The sequence below is a fragment of the Salvelinus fontinalis genome, chromosome 1 (assembly GCF_029448725.1).
Source record: "Salvelinus fontinalis isolate EN_2023a chromosome 1, ASM2944872v1, whole genome shotgun sequence".
In the NCBI taxonomy this organism is placed as follows: domain Eukaryota; kingdom Metazoa; phylum Chordata; class Actinopteri; order Salmoniformes; family Salmonidae; genus Salvelinus; species Salvelinus fontinalis.
Window position 1 is genome coordinate 71066562 of NC_074665.1, and position 24503 is coordinate 71091064.

General features: G+C 42.2%; 2 protein-coding genes across 6 annotated transcripts in view; both read right to left on the bottom strand.

Annotated features, from left to right (window-relative positions):
- Positions 1-13038, bottom strand: part of rnf213b (ring finger protein 213b) — a 75825-nt gene extending 62787 nt beyond the window's left edge. For 3 of the 5 annotated variants that reach the window (XM_055931909.1, XM_055931891.1, XM_055931925.1), the window contains exons 1-21: positions 12791-13038; positions 12063-12317; positions 10566-11314; positions 10252-10407; positions 9941-10110; positions 9572-9846; positions 9201-9448; positions 8896-9102; positions 8420-8633; positions 8262-8317; positions 8014-8179; positions 7327-7488; positions 7116-7214; positions 3513-3641; positions 3146-3311; positions 2686-2853; positions 1892-2041; positions 1082-1710; positions 741-900; positions 333-550; positions 41-184 (exon numbers count right to left, since the gene is read on the bottom strand). In XM_055931909.1, the coding sequence (XP_055787884.1) occupies positions 41-184; positions 333-550; positions 741-900; positions 1082-1710; positions 1892-2041; positions 2686-2853; positions 3146-3311; positions 3513-3641; positions 7116-7214; positions 7327-7488; positions 8014-8179; positions 8262-8317; positions 8420-8633; positions 8896-9102; positions 9201-9448; positions 9572-9846; positions 9941-10110; positions 10252-10407; positions 10566-11314; positions 12063-12221 (4425 nt within the window). In that variant the 5' untranslated portion in view covers positions 12222-12317; positions 12791-13038. The remainder of the gene's footprint in view (positions 1-40; positions 185-332; positions 551-740; positions 901-1081; positions 1711-1891; positions 2042-2685; positions 2854-3145; positions 3312-3512; positions 3642-7115; positions 7215-7326; positions 7489-8013; positions 8180-8261; positions 8318-8419; positions 8634-8895; positions 9103-9200; positions 9449-9571; positions 9847-9940; positions 10111-10251; positions 10408-10565; positions 11315-12062; positions 12318-12790) is intronic. The other 2 variants (XM_055931900.1, XM_055931918.1) reach the window with 2 other exon arrangements.
- Positions 13039-19830: 6792 nt separating this feature from the next.
- The window catches only part of nploc4 (NPL4 homolog, ubiquitin recognition factor), a 46767-nt gene continuing 42094 nt past the window's right edge, over positions 19831-24503 (bottom strand). The window contains exons 16-17 of the mRNA XM_055931960.1: positions 22685-22787; positions 19831-22407 (exon numbers count right to left, since the gene is read on the bottom strand). Of these exons, the coding sequence (XP_055787935.1) occupies positions 22244-22407; positions 22685-22787 (267 nt within the window). The 3' untranslated portion in view covers positions 19831-22243. The remainder of the gene's footprint in view (positions 22408-22684; positions 22788-24503) is intronic.

The following is a 24503-nucleotide window of genomic DNA, read 5'->3' on the forward strand; positions in this document are numbered from 1 at the left end:
GTCAATGATGATCTGTGCTTATTTGAGACATTCCACTCACCCTGTCTGTGTGTGTCTCAGACCAGCCCACGTGGTACACCCCCTGTGCATTAATCGCTGAGGCCAGGGAGAGAGAGGACTGCTCCACAGACCCATGGGTCTCCCTCAGTCCCTTCAGCCAGCCCAGCAAACGACTAGAGTCTCTCTAGAATACACATACCGGTATATCAGTGTGAACATGGCATGGTTACTATACACACCCAAGGATTACAGAACAGTCACCATAGGTCTCCCCAAAAGCAGGACAAAGTACCTTTAATATTGAATTCAAAGAATGGAGAGAAAGTAATCACCAATTTGGCAGGGAGTCTCTTGTCTCTTTGTAGGGTGTCCCACACCTGTCTAGCAGAGATCATGAACTCTTCAAACCCAGCCTCGGGGGAGAGAGAGTAGAGCAAGGGACTGTAGCCCATCACTGCATCATGGAAACAGGCCACTCGGTCGATCTCTGTGTCATTCTCTCCAGCCGAGATGGAGGCCAGGTCCACAAACACTTTCACGTCACTCATATCTGTTCAATGAAAATAAACAGTAAAAGAAGAGACTTTCAACTTAGATTAAGTCCCCTTTGAATGCCAATCTCAACCATAATTGCTGACTGGCCAACCATAATGGCTGAAATGGACAATGGTGCTGGACCGTGGTGTTGGACCGTGGTGTTGGACCATGGTGTTGGACAACAGTGTTGGCCAGTGTCTTACTACAGAGTTGGTCCTGGACCCAGCTGACCAGAGTATGGCTGTCTAGGAACACCTCTAGACATGCAGTGTGCTGCGGGGTGACCATGGACAGCTGCTGCTTGGCACGGATGAGGTCATCACTGAGCGACCCCAGGACCCTCCTCTTGAACGAGTCATCCTCCTGTATGTTACATGACACAATTAATTACAAAGTATAGAACTGTTATAGAATAGAGAAAATCAGACAATGGTAATGTAGTATACACCTTCTGGCAGAAATTGCAATCATAAACATTAACAACACTATTTCATATTAACAACACCATTATGAAACCTCTATGATAAAGTGACTGCTTTATTACCAGTTGGGTGAGACTGTGGATCTTACTGAAGTCTCCTCTAAGATCCATCCTCTCAGCGATCCTCAGGACTGCACTGGCCGAGGCTACTGCCTGATGGACCTGACGATACTCCTGGATCTGGCCCAGCCTGACCTCCACCCAGCCTTGTTCCAGTTCCTGGTACCCCTGCAGCCTCCCAGACATTAGCCCCAGCTCCCTCCTGATCTGAAACCCCTCTCCCTGGTCCCCTGATGCGTTCAGTGCCTGGTCGATCTCCTCAAAGGTGGCAAGCGACATAGCGATCCTTAGGCCTAGCTGACAGAAGCCACTCAACCGTGGTTTCCAGATTATGTCGCAGACCTGTTTGAGGGTCATTGGTACAGGGATAGGTCTAGTAAGGTCTTCATTGGCTACCTCTAAAGACCCGTCCACCCATGAGCGAAGCAGCAAGTTACTGTCACCCAGCTCGTGCATCTCCCTGGCCATCTCCAGAACCCCTTGGTTAGCGCTGTACCACAGAACCAGCCCTGGGGATGTCTGCTGCTCACCCCCCTTCTCCATACAGCAGGGCTGGACCACCACCAGCCTGTTCAGGCTCACTGTTTGGAGGTCAGCTCTGTGTTGGTCTTCCAGAGTGGAGATCTCTGGAGCTGGTCAAAAGAGATAAACATGTTGAATCATACAGTACTACATCATTGCTGAGAGAATACCTTAGCCAACCATTCTCTCTCTGATTACTTTTTTCTTTTGAGATGACTTACTGCATCTCTGTGACTTTGCATCTCTACAGTATCTTATTACATTCTATTGCTGAGACATTCAGTTTCTCACCTGTGATGTTCTCTGAGACCTTGCCCATCATCTTGATGAGTGTGTCCACGTGCTCGTGTTGCTGGTAGAAGGCCTGGAGGTCTTTCTCTCTTTGAGCCAGGATCACCTCAGCATCAGCAGGAACATTCTCCAGCTTAGCAGGCCTCTTATCTGTGGAAGACCAGACCAGCTGTCACGCACTGATCTGTTTCACCTGTCCTTGTGCTTGTCTTCACCCCCCTCCAGGTGTTGCCCATCTTCCCCATTATCCCTTAGGTACTTATACCTGTGTTTTCTGTCTGCCTGTGCCAGTTTGTTTTGTTTGTTTAAACCTACAAGCGCTTTCCCCTTGCTCCTGCTATAGTCCCTGTTTTCTAGTTTCCCGGTTTTGACCATTCCTGACCCTTACTGCCGTCCTGTACCTTTGCCCCACTACTCTGGAATACCGACCTCTGCCTGACCTGACCATGAGCCCGCCTGCTGTCCTGTACCTTACACCCTCTATGGATTATTGACCCCTGCCTGCCTTGACATGCTGTTTTCCTTGTTTTTTCAACACTGTCTGGGTCATACTTTAAAACATGATACCAGCAGGAGAATATGCCAGGTGGAACAAAGTGACAAAACCTTAGCACCTGCAGAACTCAACTCAGAGATCATTCTGTGATGTTTGCACATAATTTTCATTCATGGAGAGATATTTTTTATTTTCTTCTACCATGTTACCTAACAGCCAACATGTTGAGAACATTGAACTTTGGGAAATCCATTACCATCATCTAAGTCCATGTATTGAGAGATATGATGGCACTTACACTGGCGGTAGATCTGTTTGAACTGCTCTTTGTGTTTCAGGGTGGTCTGAAGATGTCCCACAGGTACATGACCCAGACACAGAGCCTCTACCAGGGAGGCCAGGGCACTCTGACAGCCTCTAATCACCTCACCAGCCTCAGCATCCACCTGGATCACTTTCCAGTCCCCTGGAAAAGAGTCAGGTATCTGTAAGTATAAACATCAGCTACCTGCTTAAACATTTAAAGCAGGATCTCTAAAAATATGGGTAAAACTTACTTGAACACTCCATCATAAGGCCTACCTAAGGCTGTCATAATCATGTCAAAAACACTAAGATATGTAAGCAATTCGCATATATAAACCATGGTGAGCTAGTAAGCTACAATACCTCTGGTACATATCAATAGATAAGATTACACTAGTGGACATATTGTAACTATGACTACTCAGACTGATTGATTGAGACAGGAGGTGTACCATGAGACAGGAGGTGGTTGAGGGCAGACTGGGGGTCCAGCAGGTGACCAACAGGGTCGTTCTCAAACCGGGCCGCTGACTCAACCACGATGGAAGACAGGACAGAGGGGGGGAGCACCTTAGACAGGGGGGACAGCATTCGCATAAGGTCCCCCTCTTTCCCATCCTGAAAATTAGAAATAACTCATCAATAACAATCATGATCATGTTCACACTCATTCCACTCACTTACTCGCTCACTCACTCAATTTCTCCCTCACTCACTTATTCTCTCACTCAATTTCTGGCTCACTCATTTACTCACTCACTAGTAATGATAATTCTGACTGTCTTCCAGTCAGCTTTTGTTAAGATGGATGCCACTAACCTGACAGATGTTCTTGATGGCAGAGCAGCACAGTTTCTGAAAGCAGGTCTTTATGGTGGCATGGCTCTTCCCTATAGCCTCCACTGATGACTCAAGGCAGCACACCACCACCTTGTCCATATCACTGGCCTGTAAAGCAAAGAGAAAATGATTGACCTCAGAGGGATATAGGGCTGGGTTATTTATACTATGTGGGGGGGAGTATATATTTGTAATTTTCTTTGTATTCTACCAAAAAAGGACACGTTTGACTTTCAGAATAATATATTAGTCAAGCTCAGACAATTAAATCCCATAGTTATTGCATTATCCTAACAGGCTTGATAATAGGGTGGAAATTTGGAGTCTAAATAATAAATAGGTTTTTAACGTCTATATTAAATATATTTTAACATTTTAAAATGTGATACATTTTCTATATAATTTAGCCTAACAGGGTGGAAATGTATGAGTGAGACAAACAGACTAGCATCATGAAACATGGAAAAATAGATGAAACCGAGTGTTTATATTTACTTACCATTGTTTTCCCACCAAACAAATTATGACACTTCCTGAATGTGATGTCATTGTGGGAAGGGGCTGTTTTCTAAGGAGAATTACTACAAACTAACTGGGTGGAAAGTGTTATCAGGTACACAGAAAATGTTAAATACAATAATAAACCTTTTTTTAACTAGGAATATAAAATAGCAGAGGTGGGACAAAGTTACAATTATTCTAGTCACAAGCAAGTCTCAAGTCACAAGATCCAAGTCGAGTCCCAAGTAGATCGGTTCAAGACTCGAGTCAAGTTCAAGTCGTGCATTCTAAGAGCAAGTCAAGTCGAGTCACAAGTTTTCAAGTCAAGTAAACATTTTTTTTTTTACATGCAAGGACTTGTTCAACTAGAAATCTTTGTCTATTTATTGAGGCTACCAGACATACCTTTTCATTATTTTGTCTACAACACATTTTGACTAGCCTATGTAATTGTAAAATATGAACCTTGTACCAGTCATTAGGGCATGAAATCAGCAGAAGGCAGGTTTACTTGCTCAGAGTGTAGATTTATTTACGGGTCTTGGTGATCCAATGGTGAAAGAGCCAAATCATACAAGTAGATTGGGAAAGGGGGATACCTAGTCAGTTGTACAACTGAATGCATTTCCCGCATTTAACCCAAGCCCTCTGAATCAGAGAGGGGCAGGGGGCTGCCATAATCGACATCCACGTCTTCGGAGACCAGGGAACAGTGGGTTAACTGCCTTGCTCAGGGGCAAAATGACAGATTTTGACCTTGTCAGCTCGGGGATTCGATCCAGCAACCTTTCAGTTACTGGCCCAACGCTCTAACCACTAGGCTAACTGCCACCCGTTTTAGGTGCATAATCCTATAGTTATTGCATTATTGTCCACAGGGTGGATAATATGGTGGACCAAATATACACAGGCAATAGCCCAAATGAAATAGTCTCTGTAGCAGGCTTAACCTGCCCTATCTGAATGGACACAGGTAGATGGCAAGACTGTACAGCCTGGTTCCCCTTGAGAAACCAAATCGAATCTGTCTAACGGGAGCTCAAACAGCTAGGCCTAAATATTATAAGCACTTGGCCCCCAGGACCATACAATTACCCAATTGGCAATTACAACCAATAAACTGGTTCTACAATGTAAAAGGCAATTTCAACATCTATTGTTACATTAGTACATTCATCTTAATCAGACTTAATGATTATTCATGATATTTCAACACCATGCATAGATGGAACAATCATTTTAGCTTATTCAACATTCTGACTCCAAACCATGGAGTGCACGCCACGTAGCCTATTTCTAAAAGCCGTCTGCATTGGCCGTGCTGCACTTACACCGTAACACCATCCATACGGCACCTCCGACAACATTTTCGGATCAAGCATACATTGGCTCATAGGACACACAAAACTCTGTGTGTGTGAGTGTCATTGGTACAGGGATAGATCTAGCAAGGTCTTCATTGGCTACCTCTAAAGACTCTTCCACCCAGGAGCGAAACCATACATTGAATTAAACAGATCTTCTACCTCATGAGTCTTGTTTACATTCATGTGCACAATAAACATTGCGCCCACTCTGAGGGTAAGAAATGGTTTGCCAAACTGAAAATGTATGGTATTTTTTTATTTAACCTTTATTTATTTAACTAGGCAAGTCAGTTAAGAACAAATTCTTACTTACAATGACGACCTGCCTTGTTCAGGGACAGATTTTTACCAGCTCTGGGATTCGATCGAGCAACCTTTCGGTTACTGACCCAAGGCTCTAACCACTAGGTTACCTGCTGCCCCAATGGTAGGGCTATCAAACAGAAATGTCTAGGTGTTGCAATAAACGGTACGGGATGCAATTATGAAACGCTAGCAATTATTGTATTATTAGATGGAATATAGATTTACCACACAGGGCCTATGCATTTAAACGTGTGAAAGCAAGAGCAAACATTTCAACAGGAGAAAAAAAGCTCTCTCCGCTGGTGGGAGCGTTGGGAGCGCAAGTGAAGAGCTGTGCCTATGGTGCATCTTCGCCAAAGTAATACCTAATTTTAACAGCAAATTCCAAATACAAACTTAATGAGTAAATTATAAACTTCGAGCAATTGTTACATACCAAAATACCAGTAGGCCTATGCTAGTAATTGTTGCCCCATTGCCGATGAGCTTGCAAAGTAAACAGTTAATATTCCTGATCACCATTTTTTTCCCGAGCTGCATATTTATTCAATATAGCAATCCTCTGTTCCTATAATTTGACGTTTGCGCTGCACCCGATCCTTTTGCTGTACAGCAAATCAGCAATTGTTCGCTAGCTCACCATCCGACCTGTATTGATTGACAGTTTGTTGGTCCAATCAGTGCCGAGTGTGCATTTCACTACCCAATCTGTTGCACCATTTTTTTGCAAGGGAGATACTGCGGTTACTGTCTCTGGCTGCATGGAGAGTAATCCACGTAAACTCTGTGCCACAAAACGAGTGCCAAAACATTACAAAACCTGGCTAGATAATTTCAAGTCATCAGTCTCAAGGCGAGTTCCGAGTCTTGTTGCTCCAAGTCTCAAGTTATTTTATTTTCTATCAAGTCAAGTCTCAAGTCATCAAATTTGTGACTCGAGTCCAAGTATTTTGGACTCTAAAATACTCTAAAATAATGAAAGATTTTAAACAAATTATAGCTTATAATTCTCGTAGTAGTTGACAAATAACACCTGGGGACATTTTCAAAATGCATAAAATTCCCTTTCAAGATCCATATTTTTGAGTTGTTAAGGTAAAGGACACCTGACCTTATATTTAAAGCCTTTTAGAATCTACATTTTACTTTAAATAAGAAGTGATATTTCCTGGGGACAGAAAAGGCACCGCATAGTAGGAATGACACAGCCGGTTTCCCTGATACAGATTGAGCCTAATCCTAGACAAAAAATAATGCTCAATAAAGAACATTGAATGTGCTCCTTAGTCCAGGACTATGCTTGATTTGTGTCCGAGTGAATCTGACCAATTGTGTCCAGCTAATCAAATCTCAAAACTCTCCTAGGTTTCCTGAATGTATGACCTGGTCTGTAGGCCTATACACTCACCCTAGAGATCCTCTTCCTCAGGTCTCTGTCCAGGCTGGACATCCACTGGGCTGACACACTCTGCAGAGAGCATTCTACCCTCAGGAAGGCATCCCACATCTACCAACACAAGGTGAACATACACATACAAACAGGTTTATAATTAACAGAAAACTGTGTACATCTGGGAACAAATATTGTCTGCTAATGTCTGCTAGTTTGGCTACAGTACCTCTATTTCTTTGGGGTAGCTGAGAGATTTGGACTGAGCGCCTTGTTTCAGGAGAGCATTGAAGAGAAGAGTGTCTCTCCACTGGCTGAGATGTTGCAGCACATCCCCAAGCTTGTCAGATAGCTGGAACTCCTCCGGTTTCTTCTCCTCACCATCCGGAGACTGGGGAGGAACACACACACTATTAGGTATACTATTGGAGCTCAAAGAACAACAGCGACGGCTTCCCGAGTGGAGCAGCGTTCTAAGGCGTCACTACAGACCCAGGTTCGATCCCGGGCTGTGTCGCAACCAGCCATGACCGAGAGACCCATGAGGCAGCGCACAATTGGCCCAGCCTCGTCTGGGTTAGGGGAGGGTTTGGCCGGGTGGGATGTCCTTGCCGACTGCGCTCTAGCGACTCCCGTGGCAGGCCGGGCGCATGCACGCTGACACGGTCGCTAATTGTACGGTGATTCCTCCGACACATTTGTGCGGATGGCTTCCGGGTTAAGCAAGCAGTGTGTCAAGAAGCAGTGCGGCTTGGCAGGGTCGAGTTACAGAGGACGCATGGCTCTCGACCTTCACCTCTCCTGGGTCCGTACGGTAGTTGCAGCGATGAGACAAGACTGGAATTACCAACTGAATATCACGAAATTGAGGAGAAAAAGGGGGTATATATAGAACAACTGCAAATTCAACAACTACCTTGTTTGCAAGTGCAGCATCCAGAATTTCAGCCGCTTTCAGCACAAGTTGGAAGGATAGCACTGCTGCCTTGTAGAACGGGACAAGTTGCGCCATCCGGCAAGTGTTCTTCAAAACACTGATGCAACTCAAGAGGATGGAGTCCACAAACCCAGAATCTGCCAGCCTATAAACAAAAGCCAAACATACAATAGCAGAATAATATAACACTCAAAGGACTCACGCTCACAGATCTCAAATTCCAATACCTTTCCTTCTCCTCTTCAACTTTCTCCAGTACAAAGCACAGGATCTTTTGAGTAACCTGGAAGTTGAAATAATAATGTCACAAATTAATATTTAAAGATCCACCACAATAGTACTACTCTTTAACTGAGTAATCTTATCAGACATTAATGATCCATACCTCTACATTTTGTTGTTGTGTTTTGACATCAGTATTCTCCCCATACTGTCGAAGCCTGTACAGCAGGCTTTGGATCATGTGTTCTGGAGGTATGCTCTTCAGGGTGGAGAATTCTGGAAGGTCCTCAGAGGCCACCAGGGACAGCCAGCTGGTCCAAACCAGAGGCATCTCTTTAGCCACAGAAATGTGATTCTGGATCAAAGTGAGCATCATCCTGCAAAGAGGAAAGTGTCATCAATGTTATGCATGTTTGAGGTCAATGTACTGTCAAGTCTTTCTCCTGAGGAAAAGAAGAAATGTGAACTAACTGGAATAATAGTCTAATTGAACACATCTATGCAGAGTTAGAAATAGTAATATTTTTGGTTAAATTTCCCTTCACAATGATACAATTATTCACAATACAGATTTTAAAAAGCACATTGTGGACCACTCAAATAGGGTTTTGAGACACTTTGAGGGACAATTGGACAAACCTTCTTTTGTCAGAAAAGGTTCTGATCCTCTCTCTGAAGTTGTTGTAGTTAACATTTTCAAGCCCTGCCCAGTTCATCTCCTCTATAGTAGGACCAAGCCTGCCAGCGTCTGCTCCCGGCTGTCTGAGCGTGTGCAGTAGAGGAATGAGCAGGGGAAGCTCTGAGACCAGCCTCTGTGAGCAATAGTTGATCACACCAATCACAAGGCTGTGGAGACAAAGACAGATGAACAGATTTCACCCAACATATAGGACAGGGTTGCTGTAATCAAACAACACAATATAAACATAGCATCTGAAACTCACTTTTGTGGATAGGGGAAGACATTTCTAATTTCCTCTATGTTTCTGCTGTCAAGTGCAGTGTGTGAGGATACTACGTAGCATAGTTTTGCCAAGCCCTTCACCCCAAGATCTATCTGACAAGCTTGGCAGACTCTGAACAAAGACAAGCCAAACACTAGAGGGTTGTTGACAGTCTGGCTCTTCTGCGATGTTCCCTGACACTCAGCATGCAACAGCTGCAGCAAATGCTCAGAAATCAACTCTGACACCTTTATTCCAAAAAAAGAGAAAAATAAAGAAAACATTGAATGTGTAGTATTGGATCTAATGGTCATACTGTTTTCTTGAAATGCCATTACAATATCATTACACACTGTAAATGTCCCACTCACCTTAACCAAAGGGGGTTTGAAATTTCCTGGGTAGACCACCTGTTGAACAGCTGATGAGTAACTCCTCTGGAAATGATGTAAGAGCTGAGCAAACTGCACAGTGCTCTCCTGGTTGGGTGGATCCCATTTCTGTAGAATGTGGCCTAGTAGTAGATGGGCAGAGGCTTGCCAGGCATCAGCCATACCCTTTCTTTTTGATTGGAACGCATCTATCCACCCTTGGACGGACCACATTGACTCCAGCCGATGAATGTGACCCTCATAAAGGTGCAACTCTGGAAACAATGATGAATATCTGTATCATACTCAATGTAACATATAAGGTAATCGTTAACTTCTAAAAATAGATTTTAAATGTTTTCCTCTTACCCTTTACTTGTGAATCATTTGGAATTTGAATATTCCTTGTGGCTATCTCCACAATCTCTTTCTGCCTTTGCTGCACCCGATATTGGTAAGTCAACATTTGTCCCCTGGGTATTGAGCTTTCCAGTACTGAGAGACTTGCTTCTATTAGATAGCCTTTCTGACATAGACCTCTAAAGAATAAATTAAAAACTGATTTACAAACAATGATAATTATCGCTATGTGTGTATTGTGTGGTTTATGTAGCCGATAAACAGTAAAATATTCTTATCAATCCAACATCACCAGTAACTAGAAAAGTATTCATACTCACATGAAATGAGTCATTTCAAGCACATGAGTGTCACCCTGATGACATAACAAGAGCGTGTCATATTCTTGGTTGAACCTGAACTTTTTGTCCAGCACAGCATAGATATGAAAGGTGAACATAGGAATCCCAGGAGGAATCCTTACTGGGGACCGCTCTCTGATGAAGGAGAGAAAATAAAAGACAGAAAATGTTGAGTGACTAGTTACAGTGATAAAGAAGTAATAACAGTATACTTGTTATGTGTTGCGTCATGTGTTATGTTACTCATTGTACTCCGGTAATAACAGCATGCCATAAGCTTATTGCCAGCTTACCGACATCCTTTACTCTTGGAATCCTTTTTGCATTGATCTGAAGTCTGAGTACTCGGCTCTTTCGACCCCTTCTGAGTCTTTGTTTTATTTTCCGCTGCAGCTTCTGCATAAGACTTGGCGGTTGATTTGACTCCCTTTTCTACCTGGCAGGCTGCAGGACTCCCTGAGCTTTCTCCTGAATGTTGTACCGCTTTCTCTGATTCAGGCTTGCTCTTTACCTCTTCAGTAGAGTTTGGATTCTCCCTCTTAGGTGGTTCTGATGCTGCTCCTTCACTGCCTGCTCCATCGCTGTTCTGTGTTTGCTCATTCATTGGCTGAGTGGTGTCAGCATGTTCATCTGTCATTGGCTGAGTGGAATCAGAGGGTTCTGTCTGTGTCTGCTGTGTGTTCTGAACAACTATAGGGGTCTGAGTTGCCTGGCTCTTGCCTTTAGGTTTATTTGTTTGAGTCTGGACCTGAACTCTCTTAGTATCCTTGACATGTGTTTGTTTTGTATCATTAGTCTGATGCATGGACTGGTCCTGTTGTTGACTGGTTTCAGCTTGGTGGTCTTGGTCGTGTTCTTGTGTCTGTGTTTCCAAGGTTTGACACACCTGGTCGGTTTGGGTCTCCATCTCCCCTTTTTCCAGTGTACTCTGAGCCTGAGGATCCCTGTCAGCTTGATTTTTCATTCCTTTATTTTTTCTTCTGTTACCTCTCCTTGTCTTCTTCTTCATATCCTGATCTCTCCTGGGGGACTTTGCTTGGCCCTGTTGATAACAAAAAAAGTCAGCAATGACAGCTACTCTTTTAAATCAGTACTGTTACCCAAATTGTTTCATTCATTTTATTGTTAATGATTGTACAATGAAAGACATAGGCGCACGGGGTCCCGTGTGGCTCAGTTGGTAGAGCACAGCGCTTGCAACGGCAGTTTTTTTGTTTTACCATTATTTTACCAGGTAAGTTGACTGAGAACACATTCTCATTTACAGCGACGACCTGGAGAATAGTTACAGGGGAGAGGAGGGGCTGAATGAGCCAATTGTAAGTTGGGGGTGATCATGAAGGACAGCTTGGGAATTTAGCCAGGACACCAGGGTTAACACCCCTACTCTTACAATAAGTGCCATGGGATTTTTAATGACCTCAGAGAGTCAGGACACCCATTTAACGTCCCATCTGAAAGACAGCACCCTACACAGAGCAGTGTCCCCAATCACTGCCCTGTGGCATTGGGATATTTTTTAGACCAGAGGAAAGAGTGCCTCTTACTGGCCCTCCAACACCACTTCCAGCTGCATCTGGTCTCCCATCCAGGAACTGACAAGAATCAACCCTGCTTAGCTTCAGAAGCAAGCCAGCAGTGGGATGCAGGGTGGTATGCTGCTGGCTGTGGGTTTGATTCCCACGGGGGATCAGTACAGGAAAAAGTACAGAAATGTTTCCACTCACTACTGTAAGTTGCTCTGGATAAGAGCGTCTGCTAAATGTAAAAATGAAAGGTGGTCGTGTCACCTGCTGTCCCTCTGTCTTGGGTTTCTTGGTGACAGTGTCCTCAGCAGTTACCTCCATGTTGTGCTGATGTGTCCCTGTTGGCACCCCAGGGCCAGGGTACTGCTGGGACAAGGACCCATGGTCTCCTTGAGGACTACTGTCACCTGAACCAAGCTCCATCTGCAGAGCTGCTGCCCAGCCCGGGATATATTGCTCTGTATGTTGTGTATCCTCTCTGGTAGGTTTGGACGTTAAAGACACTCTCTTAATCTCTCACTACAGATGGAGAATAATACAAATGAAATGTTCTAATGGAAGAAATATCTTACTACTTCAGAAAGAAACTTACTGTGTTAATACATTTTAGGGAACAGGAAAAACAGCAACAACTGCGCTGCCGTTCCTGCCCCGCCCCATATATAGCTGCAGTAAAATTAACGTTACTTCCTCAATCAGTTTGTTAGATGGAAATTGCCAAGTTTCTGTTTCCTCGATTTCTCTGTTTATGACTATTCATCTCCCAGTTATGAGTATTGGAGTTCTTTCCTAAGAAATTGCTTGCTTACTTATTTAAAATGTCATAAATATTGTATTTCCCTCTGAAGATTTACTAGATACATGCGTATTTAACTTGTCTAACAATTTACCGTCTCTATAGACAAAAACATTTTTTTTATATTTCTAATAAACGGTAACATCACAGCTTACAACTAGAAAAAGCTGTGAGAAAACAGGCTGTACTTCCTTACCTGACAAATGTGTTCTCTGCTACAATACTATTCAGACATCTGTCCGTTGCATCAAAACAACCACTAAAGTAGGATACATTTGCCAATACCTTCAAAACGCTCACCTGCCAACATTCATAAACTCCACCCTTTACCTAACTCGAGGGATTGTCGCGAAACATCTTACATGTTTAAATGGATATGTGAACGTAAAGTTATCTTCATTTAAAGCGGGTAGGTCAGTGTATGACAGTCCCTTATGTTTTGCCTTTCAGTTTCATTTCTTACCAAATGGGCCTGTTTTTTTCCAAAACTAGAAACCTAAACATATTCATAGGCACGCCCACTATGATTTACACGCATTCATTAAAGCGCTTATTCTGTAAATGTTTTTCATTATTTAACATTCATTGAACCGTAACTAAACCAGAAGACCTTTATTATGTCTGCAATAAGCAGCTGATCTAGGATATGCTTGGCACCCCTAATACATGTAGGCCTATTTTCAGGTAAAATACTGATTCCAGATCTGTGCCTAGGGGTAACTTCATCCTTTGAAGAGTAGCTCAATAGGAAAATGATTTATATATTTACAGATTAAAAGTAATTATATCATTCATATGCAGATGTGAAACTGTGATGATAGGCCAATACAATAGTACAATAAGACAATAATCTGATAAAAACAACACATGACAAATGACTTTACTGTAAAATATCAAATGATCAATCAAGCCCTCACAGAAAACCCTATTGAAGCAAGGCACAACCTTGTAATATAGTCATTGGACACTCTGGCGCCACCTATCGACAAAAAGGTTATCAGATTCATATTCTCACCGACATTTTGTGTAAAAATGAGAAATAGCTAAATAATATTTACAACTTGTCTCCCACAATTTGAGTTCATTGACAGAAAGGGGAAAGCATTACATTTTTACTGAATAGCCAGCTCATTGTTTTTTAAATTCTTGAGTGCTTAGAGAGAATGAGTGTCATTTTCACCACTGAACCTTTTCTCAATAGGGGGTGATGTTTTCACTTTGTAAAAATTTCGTTCCCAAATTTAACTGCCTCGTACTCAATTCTTGCTCGTACAATATGCATATTATTATTACTATTGGATAGAAAACACTCTCTAGTTTCTAAAACCATTTGAATTATATCTGTGAGTAAAACAGAACTCAAGTTGGAGCAATTTTCTTGTGAGGAAGTGAGAGATCTGAAATCAGGCAGGCTGTTCTGAGGTCAGTTTATTAATTTGCATGTCTTCTATTGGTCGAGATGCACTGCATACGCCTTCCCCTAGATGTCAGCAAATAGTGAGAATTGGAATGGAGTTGCTAGGCAGATCTGAGGCCATATAAATTGGCTTGGAACATGTGGTGCACTCTTTTCATCATTCACCATGACGCAAGACAGACCTCAGGATGGCGTTCTTGGAAGCTCCCGTTATAGGCCTTAGATATATCCGGCTCTGATTTTATTCGATATAGGTGTTAAAGACATCATAATGTTGTTATTTTAAACCGAGTTATATCAGTTTATATCAGTATATTGCAATTTTCTGTATTTTATTTGTGCTGCGTTATGGTGAGTTGGACACGTCTTCGCCACATGGCTAATGTTTACTGCTAATTCCAAAGTTGAAGGCGACAATCTACAACCGAGCAACGATTCCTCTGGACAAAGGACAACTTGCCCAAGATTCTGATGGGAGCTCATCAAAAAGTAAGAAGTATTTATGATGTTAATTCGTTGTTCTGTTGAAAAATGTTGACCTACTGTTCCGCCATTAATTTCGGTGCGGTCTCGCTTTAACGCACGCTGTATGTCGTAGTAACGTTAATTTAAGAAATCTAACACAGCGGTTGCATTAAGAACTAATGTATCTTTCATTTGCTGTCCAACCTGTATTTTTTAGTCAAGTTTATGATTAGTTACTGATTAGATTAGGTGCCTCTCCCAAGATTTCTCCCGACATTGTTGGCAGCTTGGCTACTATTCTCATTGTATAACCACGATTTGTGCCGCTAAATATGCACATTTTCGAACAAACTCTATATGTATTGTGTAATATGATGTTATAGGACTGTCATCTGAAGAAGTTTGAGAAGGTTAGTGAAAAAATGTATATCTTTTGCTGGTTTATTCTTTATCGCTATTGTTGGCTTGAATCAATGCTGTTGTGTGGTTGGCTATTGTAGTAAGCTAATATAATGCTATATTGTGTTTTCGCTGTAAAACACTTAAATCTGAAATATTGTCTGGATTCACAAGATCTTTGTCTTTCATTTGCTGTACGCTGTGTATTTTTCATAAATGTCTTATGATGAGTATTTAGGTAATTCACGTTGGTCTCTGTAGTTATTCTAGTTGCTTTGGTGATAGTTGTGATGGTGGCTGCGATGTAAAACTATGATTTATACCTGAAATATGCACAATTTTCTAACAAAACATATGCTATACAATAAATATGTTATCAGACTGTCATCTGATGAAGTTGTTTCTTGGTTAGTGACTATTTATATCTTTATTTGGTCGAAATTGTGATAGCTACCTATGCAGGAAAAAAATGGTGGGAAAAAAAAGTTGTCTTTTGCTATCGTGGTTAGCTAATAGAAATACATATTGTGTCTTCCCTGTAAAACATTTTAAAAATCAGAAATGATGGCTGGATTCACAAGATGTGTATCTTTCATCTGGTGTCTTGGACTTGTGATTTAATGATATTTAGATGCTAGCATTTACTTGTGACGCTATGCTAGGCTATGCTAGTCAGCTTTTTTACTGATGGGGGTGCTCCCGGATCCGGGATTGTGTGCAAGTAGAAGTGTATTTAAGTTTGTTGTCACAGTCCAATCCCTTAGACCTGGGCACCATCAGCAGGTATCTTGACTCTCCGGACCACCACCCGGTTCCTGCGTCCCTGTGGTCTAGTACCGGTTCCCTCTCCAGTTCCGGTCAGCATGGTGCTCTGGTTCTCCTCGTCTGGTGTCAGTGGGCGGGGCTCTGCTCTGCTCTGGGAGGGGCTTCTTCCTGCCCTCACGTCGTCCACGAATGCCTCAACGACCTCAAACTTGGTGGTCAGCTTCCCCAGGCGCTCCTTCAGGGCATTGAATTCCTTGTAGAGGTCTCTTAAGGCATCCGATAGAGGAGGGATCCTGGAGGAAGGGAGTGATTGGGTGAGGGGAAAAAAGTGTAATGAGGAGGCTGCGGGAGTTAATTACAGTTAAAAAACAAGTTCTATGTTATAAAGTCTTATTGTGTCTTATAACAAAGGGATCTGACTGACAAACACTAAAGCTAAAAGGTACATTTCCAAAGTAATGGGCTTTGTAATAGATACAGTGAAGTATCTTACCTTAATATTTATCAAATCATACAGTATGTTAGTTTTCTGAACTTATGATCTAAATACCTACTAAACATATCTACAAAGGATTCTACCCACCTCCCGTAGTCAGGCAGCACAGTGCTGTGGTCATTGAGGAGAAGGTCTTTGACTTGGGTCATGATGGCAAACTTCCAGTTGTCCAACACCAGGGTGAGGTTGGCACAGACTCTAGTGTTTACCTTCTCTGCTGCAATGGCATGAACAGGGAAGAGGGTAGTCATTTGGTTAATGTTTCTTGATAGTGTTTAGTACTTAGTTCTACTTCTAACAATTCTTCAAAATCCCTGTGCTGATTTCTGGCTACCCTGTCCTTATCATGTCTAAAGAACACATTAGCAACAAAGGAATGCAATAATAAGAACGAAAGCAAATTGTGACTGCTGAGGATGATTCACATCTTCAGAGGGATCAACCAGAATGTGTAATTGCTCTGTTTTTGCTGTATCTATATACTGCATGTGGATTGTGAGTAAATTCTTCATCTATATATATTATCTGTATATTCTTTTTATTGTGTCCAGCACCATTTGAAAAAATTCCTGGTACCTGCAATTGTACTTGTAAATGTGAATAAAGGTGATTCTGATTCTGAAATGAAAACAGACCAGGCAGCCACTCACCCTCTGTCCTGTAGTCCCATTCTGAGTTCTGTTCAGTTCTCCTCCTCTTCTGTGCTGTACACAGAGCCACCAGGCATAGCAAAGCCACTGCAGTCCTCATCCTCAAGTCAGAATAAAGACATATCATACATTACACCTGAACTGATATGATTTTGACAGTTTAACTTGCTCTGCAGACATCCATTCTATCATCTTACACTGAATGTGTAATAACCTGATTATTTTCTCAGTACGTTTCACCAATTATTTTTTGGAGGGTTTGCTGAGAATACATAAGTAAACACAGACTATGTACCTGCTCGCACTAAAAACCTCTGTCCTGAATAAGTCACAGTGTTTGATAATAATCCCACAGCAGTGCAAAATTGTAGAGCACCGACAGAGGGACCTGCTTATATACTTATAGGCAGTTAGTTTGTCCCCTCCCCACACTGAGGTCTTGCCAAGAGAAGGGTGTCATCCATGTCTCCACCCCCTTAAGAAAAAACCCACCCGCATCACTATTACAATTGTCCATTTATCATAATGCTTATCCAGTATCTGTACATTACTTTCAGATCTACAGTAATGTGTAGGGACTGGGTTAGAATGAGTTAGTAGAATGGTTAACCCCAGCATTCTCTTCCTTTCTCTGTCATGCTTGACCCCATGTTGTGACCTCTATGTGAGAAGCATGTGACATAAATGGTAATGTTTCACACAAGAGAACTACAAATGGCGCATAACAGTAAAGTAACAGTGAGTGAGGGTTGTTTTCCAGACAGTAGTGGAGGAGTACTCGTTGTACGATAGTAGCCAAGGTTACCTAAACTGGGTTCCCTGGGGGGTCTTAAGTGTAGTCCCATCAACCAGTAGTACCATGTATACATATCTCACTATTGTTTGAAACTGAGTTCACCTCTTCTCTTCTCGGACTTCATCTGTGTCCCATGTGTCCAGGGGAGATAAACCTCACATATAAATGTGAGCGCACACCTCTTCATGGACATTCCTGGGTTGTGTTCAGTAGTGCATACCGTAGCAAATACTTTTGCAGACTAGTGCTTCTTATTGGCCAAGTTCACGTAGTTCCACATTGTTTGTCCGTTTTATTCCATTTGGTGCGTGGTGAATGCAATCCTGTCTGTGCTACATCTGCTTCCCACCTGGGTCCTGTTGTGACTAGCATCTCCATCTGCACAAAGACGATAACCCTCACCTATAAATGACTGCTCCATAACATTCACCGATCCCTCATAAAACAGAATGATCAAGACAGCACGCCAGCAGGAAAGATAGAGTACATTGTGTCACAGACTAGTGGATTTAATTGGAAGCAGGTTAAGCAGGGACATTACACTTCCTTATGTTATCTTTATGGCTATTTTATCATATTAATACGTTATCTTGACTTTATGGCTAAAATTATATCAATTTTAAAATATGCATTTGAAAACAAAGTAAAACCAAAGCTACACTTAACAAAAATATAAATGCAACATGTAAAGTGTTGGTTTCATGAGCTGAAAAAAAATAATCTGAAATGTTCCATACACACAAAAAAAGCTTATTTCTCTCCAATTTCATGCACATACTTACATACCTGTTAGTGAGCATTTCTCATTGCCAAGATAATCCATCCACTTGACAGGTGCGGCATATCAAGAAACTGATTAAACAGCATGATCATTACACAGGTGCTTCTTGCGCACACTAAAATGTGCAGTTTTGGCACACAACACTGCCACAGATGTCCCAAGTTGAGGGAGTGTGCCAAGTTTATGACTTGTTTGGGTGAGCGGTTTGCTGATGTCAACGTTGTGAACAGTGCCCCATGGTGGCAGTGGGGTTATGGTATGAGCTGGTATAAGCTACATACAACCATAATTTTATTTTTCTGATGGCAATTTGAATGCAGAGATACCGTGACAAGATCCTAAGGCCCATTGTCATGCCATTAATTCGCTGCCATCACCTCATGTTTCAGCATAATTCATGGCCCCATGTCTCAAGGATCTATACACAATTCCCGGAAGCTGAAAATGGCCCAGCTCTTCCATGGCCTGCATGCTCAACTGGTGACATGTCTGGTGAGTTTTTCCCCCGGCAGGCTCTGGATCGACGTGTACAACAGTGTATTCCAGTTCCCGCAAGCATCTAGCAACTACGCACAGCCATTGAAGAGTGGGACAACATTCCACAAGCTACAATAGCCTGATCAACTCTTTGTGAAGGAAAATGGTCACACCAAATACTGGTTCTCTGATCCACAACCCTACCTTTTTCTTACAGTATCTGTATTCTCAGTCATGTGCAATCCATAGATAAGGCCCTAATGAATTTATTTCAATTGGCTGATTTCCTTATATGAATTGTTACTCAGTAAAATCTTTAAAATTGTTGCATATTACGTTTATATTTTTGTTCAGTATCATTTGTATATCACCAGTAAAGTGTTTTAAGTACCACCAGATATGCCTATAGCATCAAAGAAAAATAACAAATACAGGGACCAGTTGAGAACAAAATAACACAAATCAGAAAAACACAAATTTGTAAAGACTTCAAAAGAAGCCAGAGCTCCAAAAGCAATTATGGGGAAAGAGTTTTTTTTATTTAACTAGGCAAGTCAGTTAATAAGAATAAATTTTTACGTTTTTTACGTTGTCAGATTGGGGACTCGATCTTGCAACCTTTTGGTTACAAGTCCAACGCTCTAACCACTAGGCTACCTGCCACAATGACAGCCTACCACGGCCAAACCCGGACGATGCTGGGCCAATTGTGCGCCACCCTATGGGACTCCCAATCACGGCTGGATGTGATACAGCCTGGATTCGAACTGAGATGCAGTGCCTTAGATCACTGCGCCACTCGGGAGCAATGGTGGCACACTGTGCTTCAGAGTACACATGCATTCTGAGGCCACGCACCATATGGCCTTTTAAATAGGCCCCAACCTTAAAACCACTGTGCTAAGAGGGCAAAATCAACTGTAAAGTACAGTTATGAAGAAACCATATCAGGTTTTCTTTAGGATGAAACAAAATAAAACGCTGCTCCACTGATAGGAATTATTTTTTATTGTTTTACTGGTATTTTTGATATTGAAAATTTAAATCCAGGTGTACAGTTATCATATAACTTTCTTTCAGAGTCCAATTCTTCAGCTCTGAGCGGGAAGTTTGGACTTTTGTAGCTCTGGTTCAAGCGCATTACGTGTGGCTTCATCAGCAAGCCATATGTAACCCCCTGGACCAGAGCTAAGACATGCTATGTACGGTTCGTCAATCCGTTAGCATGGCATCAGCAGATCTTCTTTTGCAAGAACTCAGAGGGAAAGGGATAGAAACAGGCAAAAATAACCTTAAAGCATTCTCAAATTAATCTACAAACAAAAAATATATACTCACTTCAATGAAAATTACTTCTAAGCGCTTATAAAAAAAATCTTTATAAATAGCATAATTTGAAAGCTATGACTGCCACCCCCCTCCTTTTAACTTAAAATGACAATTTCCTGATAGCAGCCCCAAAATGGATGAAAAATTCAAGTGACAGGCCCAACCTCTTGGACACTCGCTACGTATTTTGAATAAAGCCCCTCTTCAGGAAATACTTGAAGGCTGGAAAATGTTGAGGTATCTGTTGGACTAAATCTGACTTCTACAATGTCAAATTAGAGTAAAATCAAACCAAAAAAGAAAATCAAACCAATGACTTAGTTTAATGCCATCAAAATAGCCGTGTAAAGGTTTGAGCACTTTATTTCAAGCATATAAAGCTGAATACCTTGAATCAGCGATATATGTGAAGTAACACACAACCCCCCAGTGTTGACACAGAGCTCTTGTGGAATAAGTGCTCGTGTGGAAGGTCAATGATACCCGCTAACCCATTCATATTCTCATTATAGACATTATAGTATACCTGGATCACTGTAATCTGTATCTCAAAAAGGGGGCATGAGAAGGGGAAACATTCCCTACTGAATTGATTGTGCGGTGGACATCAGTTATTTGACATCAAATTACTACCGATGGAATGAGTTCAGTTTTTCAGCTTTTAGTGGAGGGAAATATAGGTTCTACGTAAAAGAAGCACACACACCCAGCGCGCAACACTGCCTGCCCTCTCCCCCCTTCTTGGCAATCTTTCTTCCTCTCCATCCCAGGTGCACAGCACATTGGCCTGCTGGAAGGCATGGACCATTAAGGTATCTTTCTCTCTCACTATGTTGACCTGTGACCTATGGAGTCTTTGAAGGCAGAGTGATGGAGAACAATAGGGGGCCCATCAGAGAAGATATTACCCATTCTCTACGCCCTGGCCCCTCTGGACTGGCACCAGTCGAAAGAGGACAACAGAGGCAAGAAAAAGCTAAGGCGAGAAAGAGGGAGAGATACAGTGTCGGTAGCTAACCCAGTAAGTAAGCATCTCAAAGCTGCCATCAAAACAGGCATGGTCTACTATAAAGTATAAGCTTCAACTGGAGATATAAGAAATACTGAGCATGTACGATAGTTCCAATTCAACTGAGAAATATAACCCAAAAGGCCATCTCCCAAACTTACTCCTGAGGGCAGGGCATCAACCAAGGGGAAAAGCCTAAGCAACCGAGAACAAACATCACTCCTGCAATAGAAAACACTAAATAAAGAGGTTAGACTTATGAGACTGTGTATGATAGATACATTTAACGTCTCTAAGCTTGGGCCAATGAAGAGATCTTATAGATAGACCGTCACTGTCTGATAACTGTCAACTGTAAGGGAGGATGAGTTCTACAAGAACTGTAGCATCTGACGGCGCAAAACTGACCCAAACTGATTCAAAAGTCCAGATATATACTGTAGCTACAATCAGGAATTAAATGTAATTAAATAAACAGCATCAATCATTCCTCAAATAATGTATATTATTTACACAACAGAATTTCCAGAATAAGTCATAACAGCAAGAGGGGAGGGCACTGGTCAGTGTGAGTGAGATATAACATCCAAATTCTAGAGTCTTTCTTTTGCCGTTGTCCTGAAGCACAGAAGTTTTTGGGGGAGCCAGGTCATGGAAGAATATCAGGGGCCATAGGGAGAAATAGGGAAGAAGACTTGATGCCAAAGTGCTTTTACCTAAACATGTCCCAGCCGGTCTCAGTCAGAGGCCACGGCGGAGAGAGAGAGAGAAAGAGAGAGCATTGAGAGCACACAGTCAACCTTTGTTACATAATTTCATTTGCTGTAAACGAGTGCCTTCATTTTGCGCTTATCATTCCTTAGCAGTCTGAGATGGGAGGGACTGAGGGCCAGGGGGAGGGGCCAAGAGGAGAAGACATCCAATCACACAACTGCTTGCAGCATCCAATCCTGGTGCAATGATGTCGTTGGTGCGTAAGGAAGCGGGGAGGTGGGCAGGGCTGGACATGGGGTAGTAAAGGAGGGGATTGAGAAGCAGGGCAGGGGGCCACGGGAGGGATGGGGTTTAACCCCTCGGCAGACTGCACATCTCACAGAGCTCTGTGCCTGGTTGGTTCATGAAGGTGCAGTGGAGGCAGGACCACATGGCTGATGAGGAAGCTGGGGTAGAGGGACCCCCGCCCATGGCACCAAACTCCTGAGGGCCAGATGACTGCCCACCCTCCGTGCCTGAGGAGAGAAGAGAGAGCGGTCAGGGAAAACAGAAAGGTGACTCTTACTAGTGATTACTTTTCAGACTCATTTTTGTATGTAGGAATGATACATGTAATGAGCTGATTCCAAATTGGTCTTTGTGGTCAATAAAGGTCTACTGAAATTAATGCAAGACAAGTTCAACTCATCCATCACTTTAGCTGTTGAGAAGAGATGGATTGGCTTTTATAGAAATGTAATAATTTCAACTAAGGCAATGTCAGCGCACTCCTTGATGGCCAGTGGTACTTACTGCACAGCTGCTCGATGGTGGCCCACTGCTCAGACTTCTTCCAAGTCTGAGCCAGCTCCTCGTCTTTTGTCTTCACCGCGTCCAGCAGCAGACTAATGCTGTCCTATGAACAGATCATTATAACTCTGTTATACAACATACAGTGCACATTCAGAAAGTATTCACACCCCTTGACTTTCGACATTCCGTGATGTTAACCTGAATTTAAAATGTATTACAATACCCCATAATGTCAAAGTGAAAATATGTTTTTAGAAATGTTTTCAAAGTAAAAACAAATGAAAACAAGAAATGTCAAGAGTCAATAAGTATTCAACCCCTTTGTTGTGACAAGCCTAAAGTTTAGGAGTAAATATTAGCTTAACAAGTCACAAGTTGCATAGACTCACTGTGTGCAATAACAGTGTTGAACATGAATTACAGTTGACTTTTAAAAAAATGTCTTAAATATACTGTACCAGTCAAAAGTTTGGACAAGCTTCAAGGGTTTTTCTTTATTTTTACTATTTTCTACACTGTAGAAGAATAGTGAAGACATCCAAACTATGAAATAACACATATGGAATCATGTAATAATATATATATATTTTTAAAGGTTAAACAAAAGGTTAAACAAATCTAAATATATTTTGAGATTCTTCAAAGTAGCCACCCTTTGTCTTGATGACAGCTTTGCACACTCTTGGCATTCTCTCAACCAGCTTCACCTGGAATGCTTTTCCAACTGTCTTGAAGGAGTTCCCACACAAGCTGAGCACTTGTTGAATGCTTTTCCTTCCCGCTGTGGTCCAACTCATCCTAAACAGGTGATTGTGGGTGATCGGGTGATTGTGGAGGCCAGGTCATCTGATGGAGCACTCCATCACGCTCCTTCTTGGTCAATTATCCCTTACACAGCCTGGAGGTGTGTTGGGTCATTGTCCTGTTGAAAAACAAATGATAGTCCCACTAAGCACAAACCAGTTGGGATGGTGTATCACTGCAGAATGCCGTGGTAACCATGCTGGTCAAGTGTGCCTTGAATTCTAAATAAATCACAGACAGTGTCACCAGCAAAGCACCCCACACCATCACCTCCATGCTTCACGGTGGGAACCACACATGCAGAGATCATCCATTCACCTACCCTGCGTCTCACAAAGACACAGCGGTTAGAACCAAAAATCTCAAATTTGGACTCATCAGACCAAAGACATATTTCCACCGGTCTAATGTCCATTGCTCATGTTTCTTGGTCTCTTCTTATTGGGATCCTTTAGTAGTTATTTCTTTGCAGCAATTTGACCATGAAGACCTAATTCACGCAGTCTCCTCTGAACAGTTGATGTTGAGATGTGTCTGTTACTTGAACTCTGAAGAATTTATTTGGGCTGCAATCTGAGGAGCAGTTAATCTAATGAATGTATCCTCTGCAGCAGAGGCAACTCCGGGTCTTCCTTTCCTGTGGCGGTCCTCATGAGAGCCAGCTTTATCATAGCGCTTGATCGTTTATAAGACTGCACTTGAAAAAAACTTTCAAAGTTCTTGAACTTTTCCAGATTGACAGACCTTCAGGTCTCAAAGTAATGCACTGTCATTTCTCTTTTCTTATTTGAGCTGTTCTTGCCATAATATGGACTTGGTCTTTTACCAAATAGGGCTATCTTCTGTATACCACCCCTACCATGTCACAACATAACTGATTGGCTCAAACGCATTAAGGAAATAAATTCCACATGACCTTTTAACAAGGCACACCTGCTAATTGAAATGCATTCCAGGTGACTACCTCATGAAGCTGGTTGAGAGAATGCCAAGAGTGTGCAAAGCTGTCATCAAG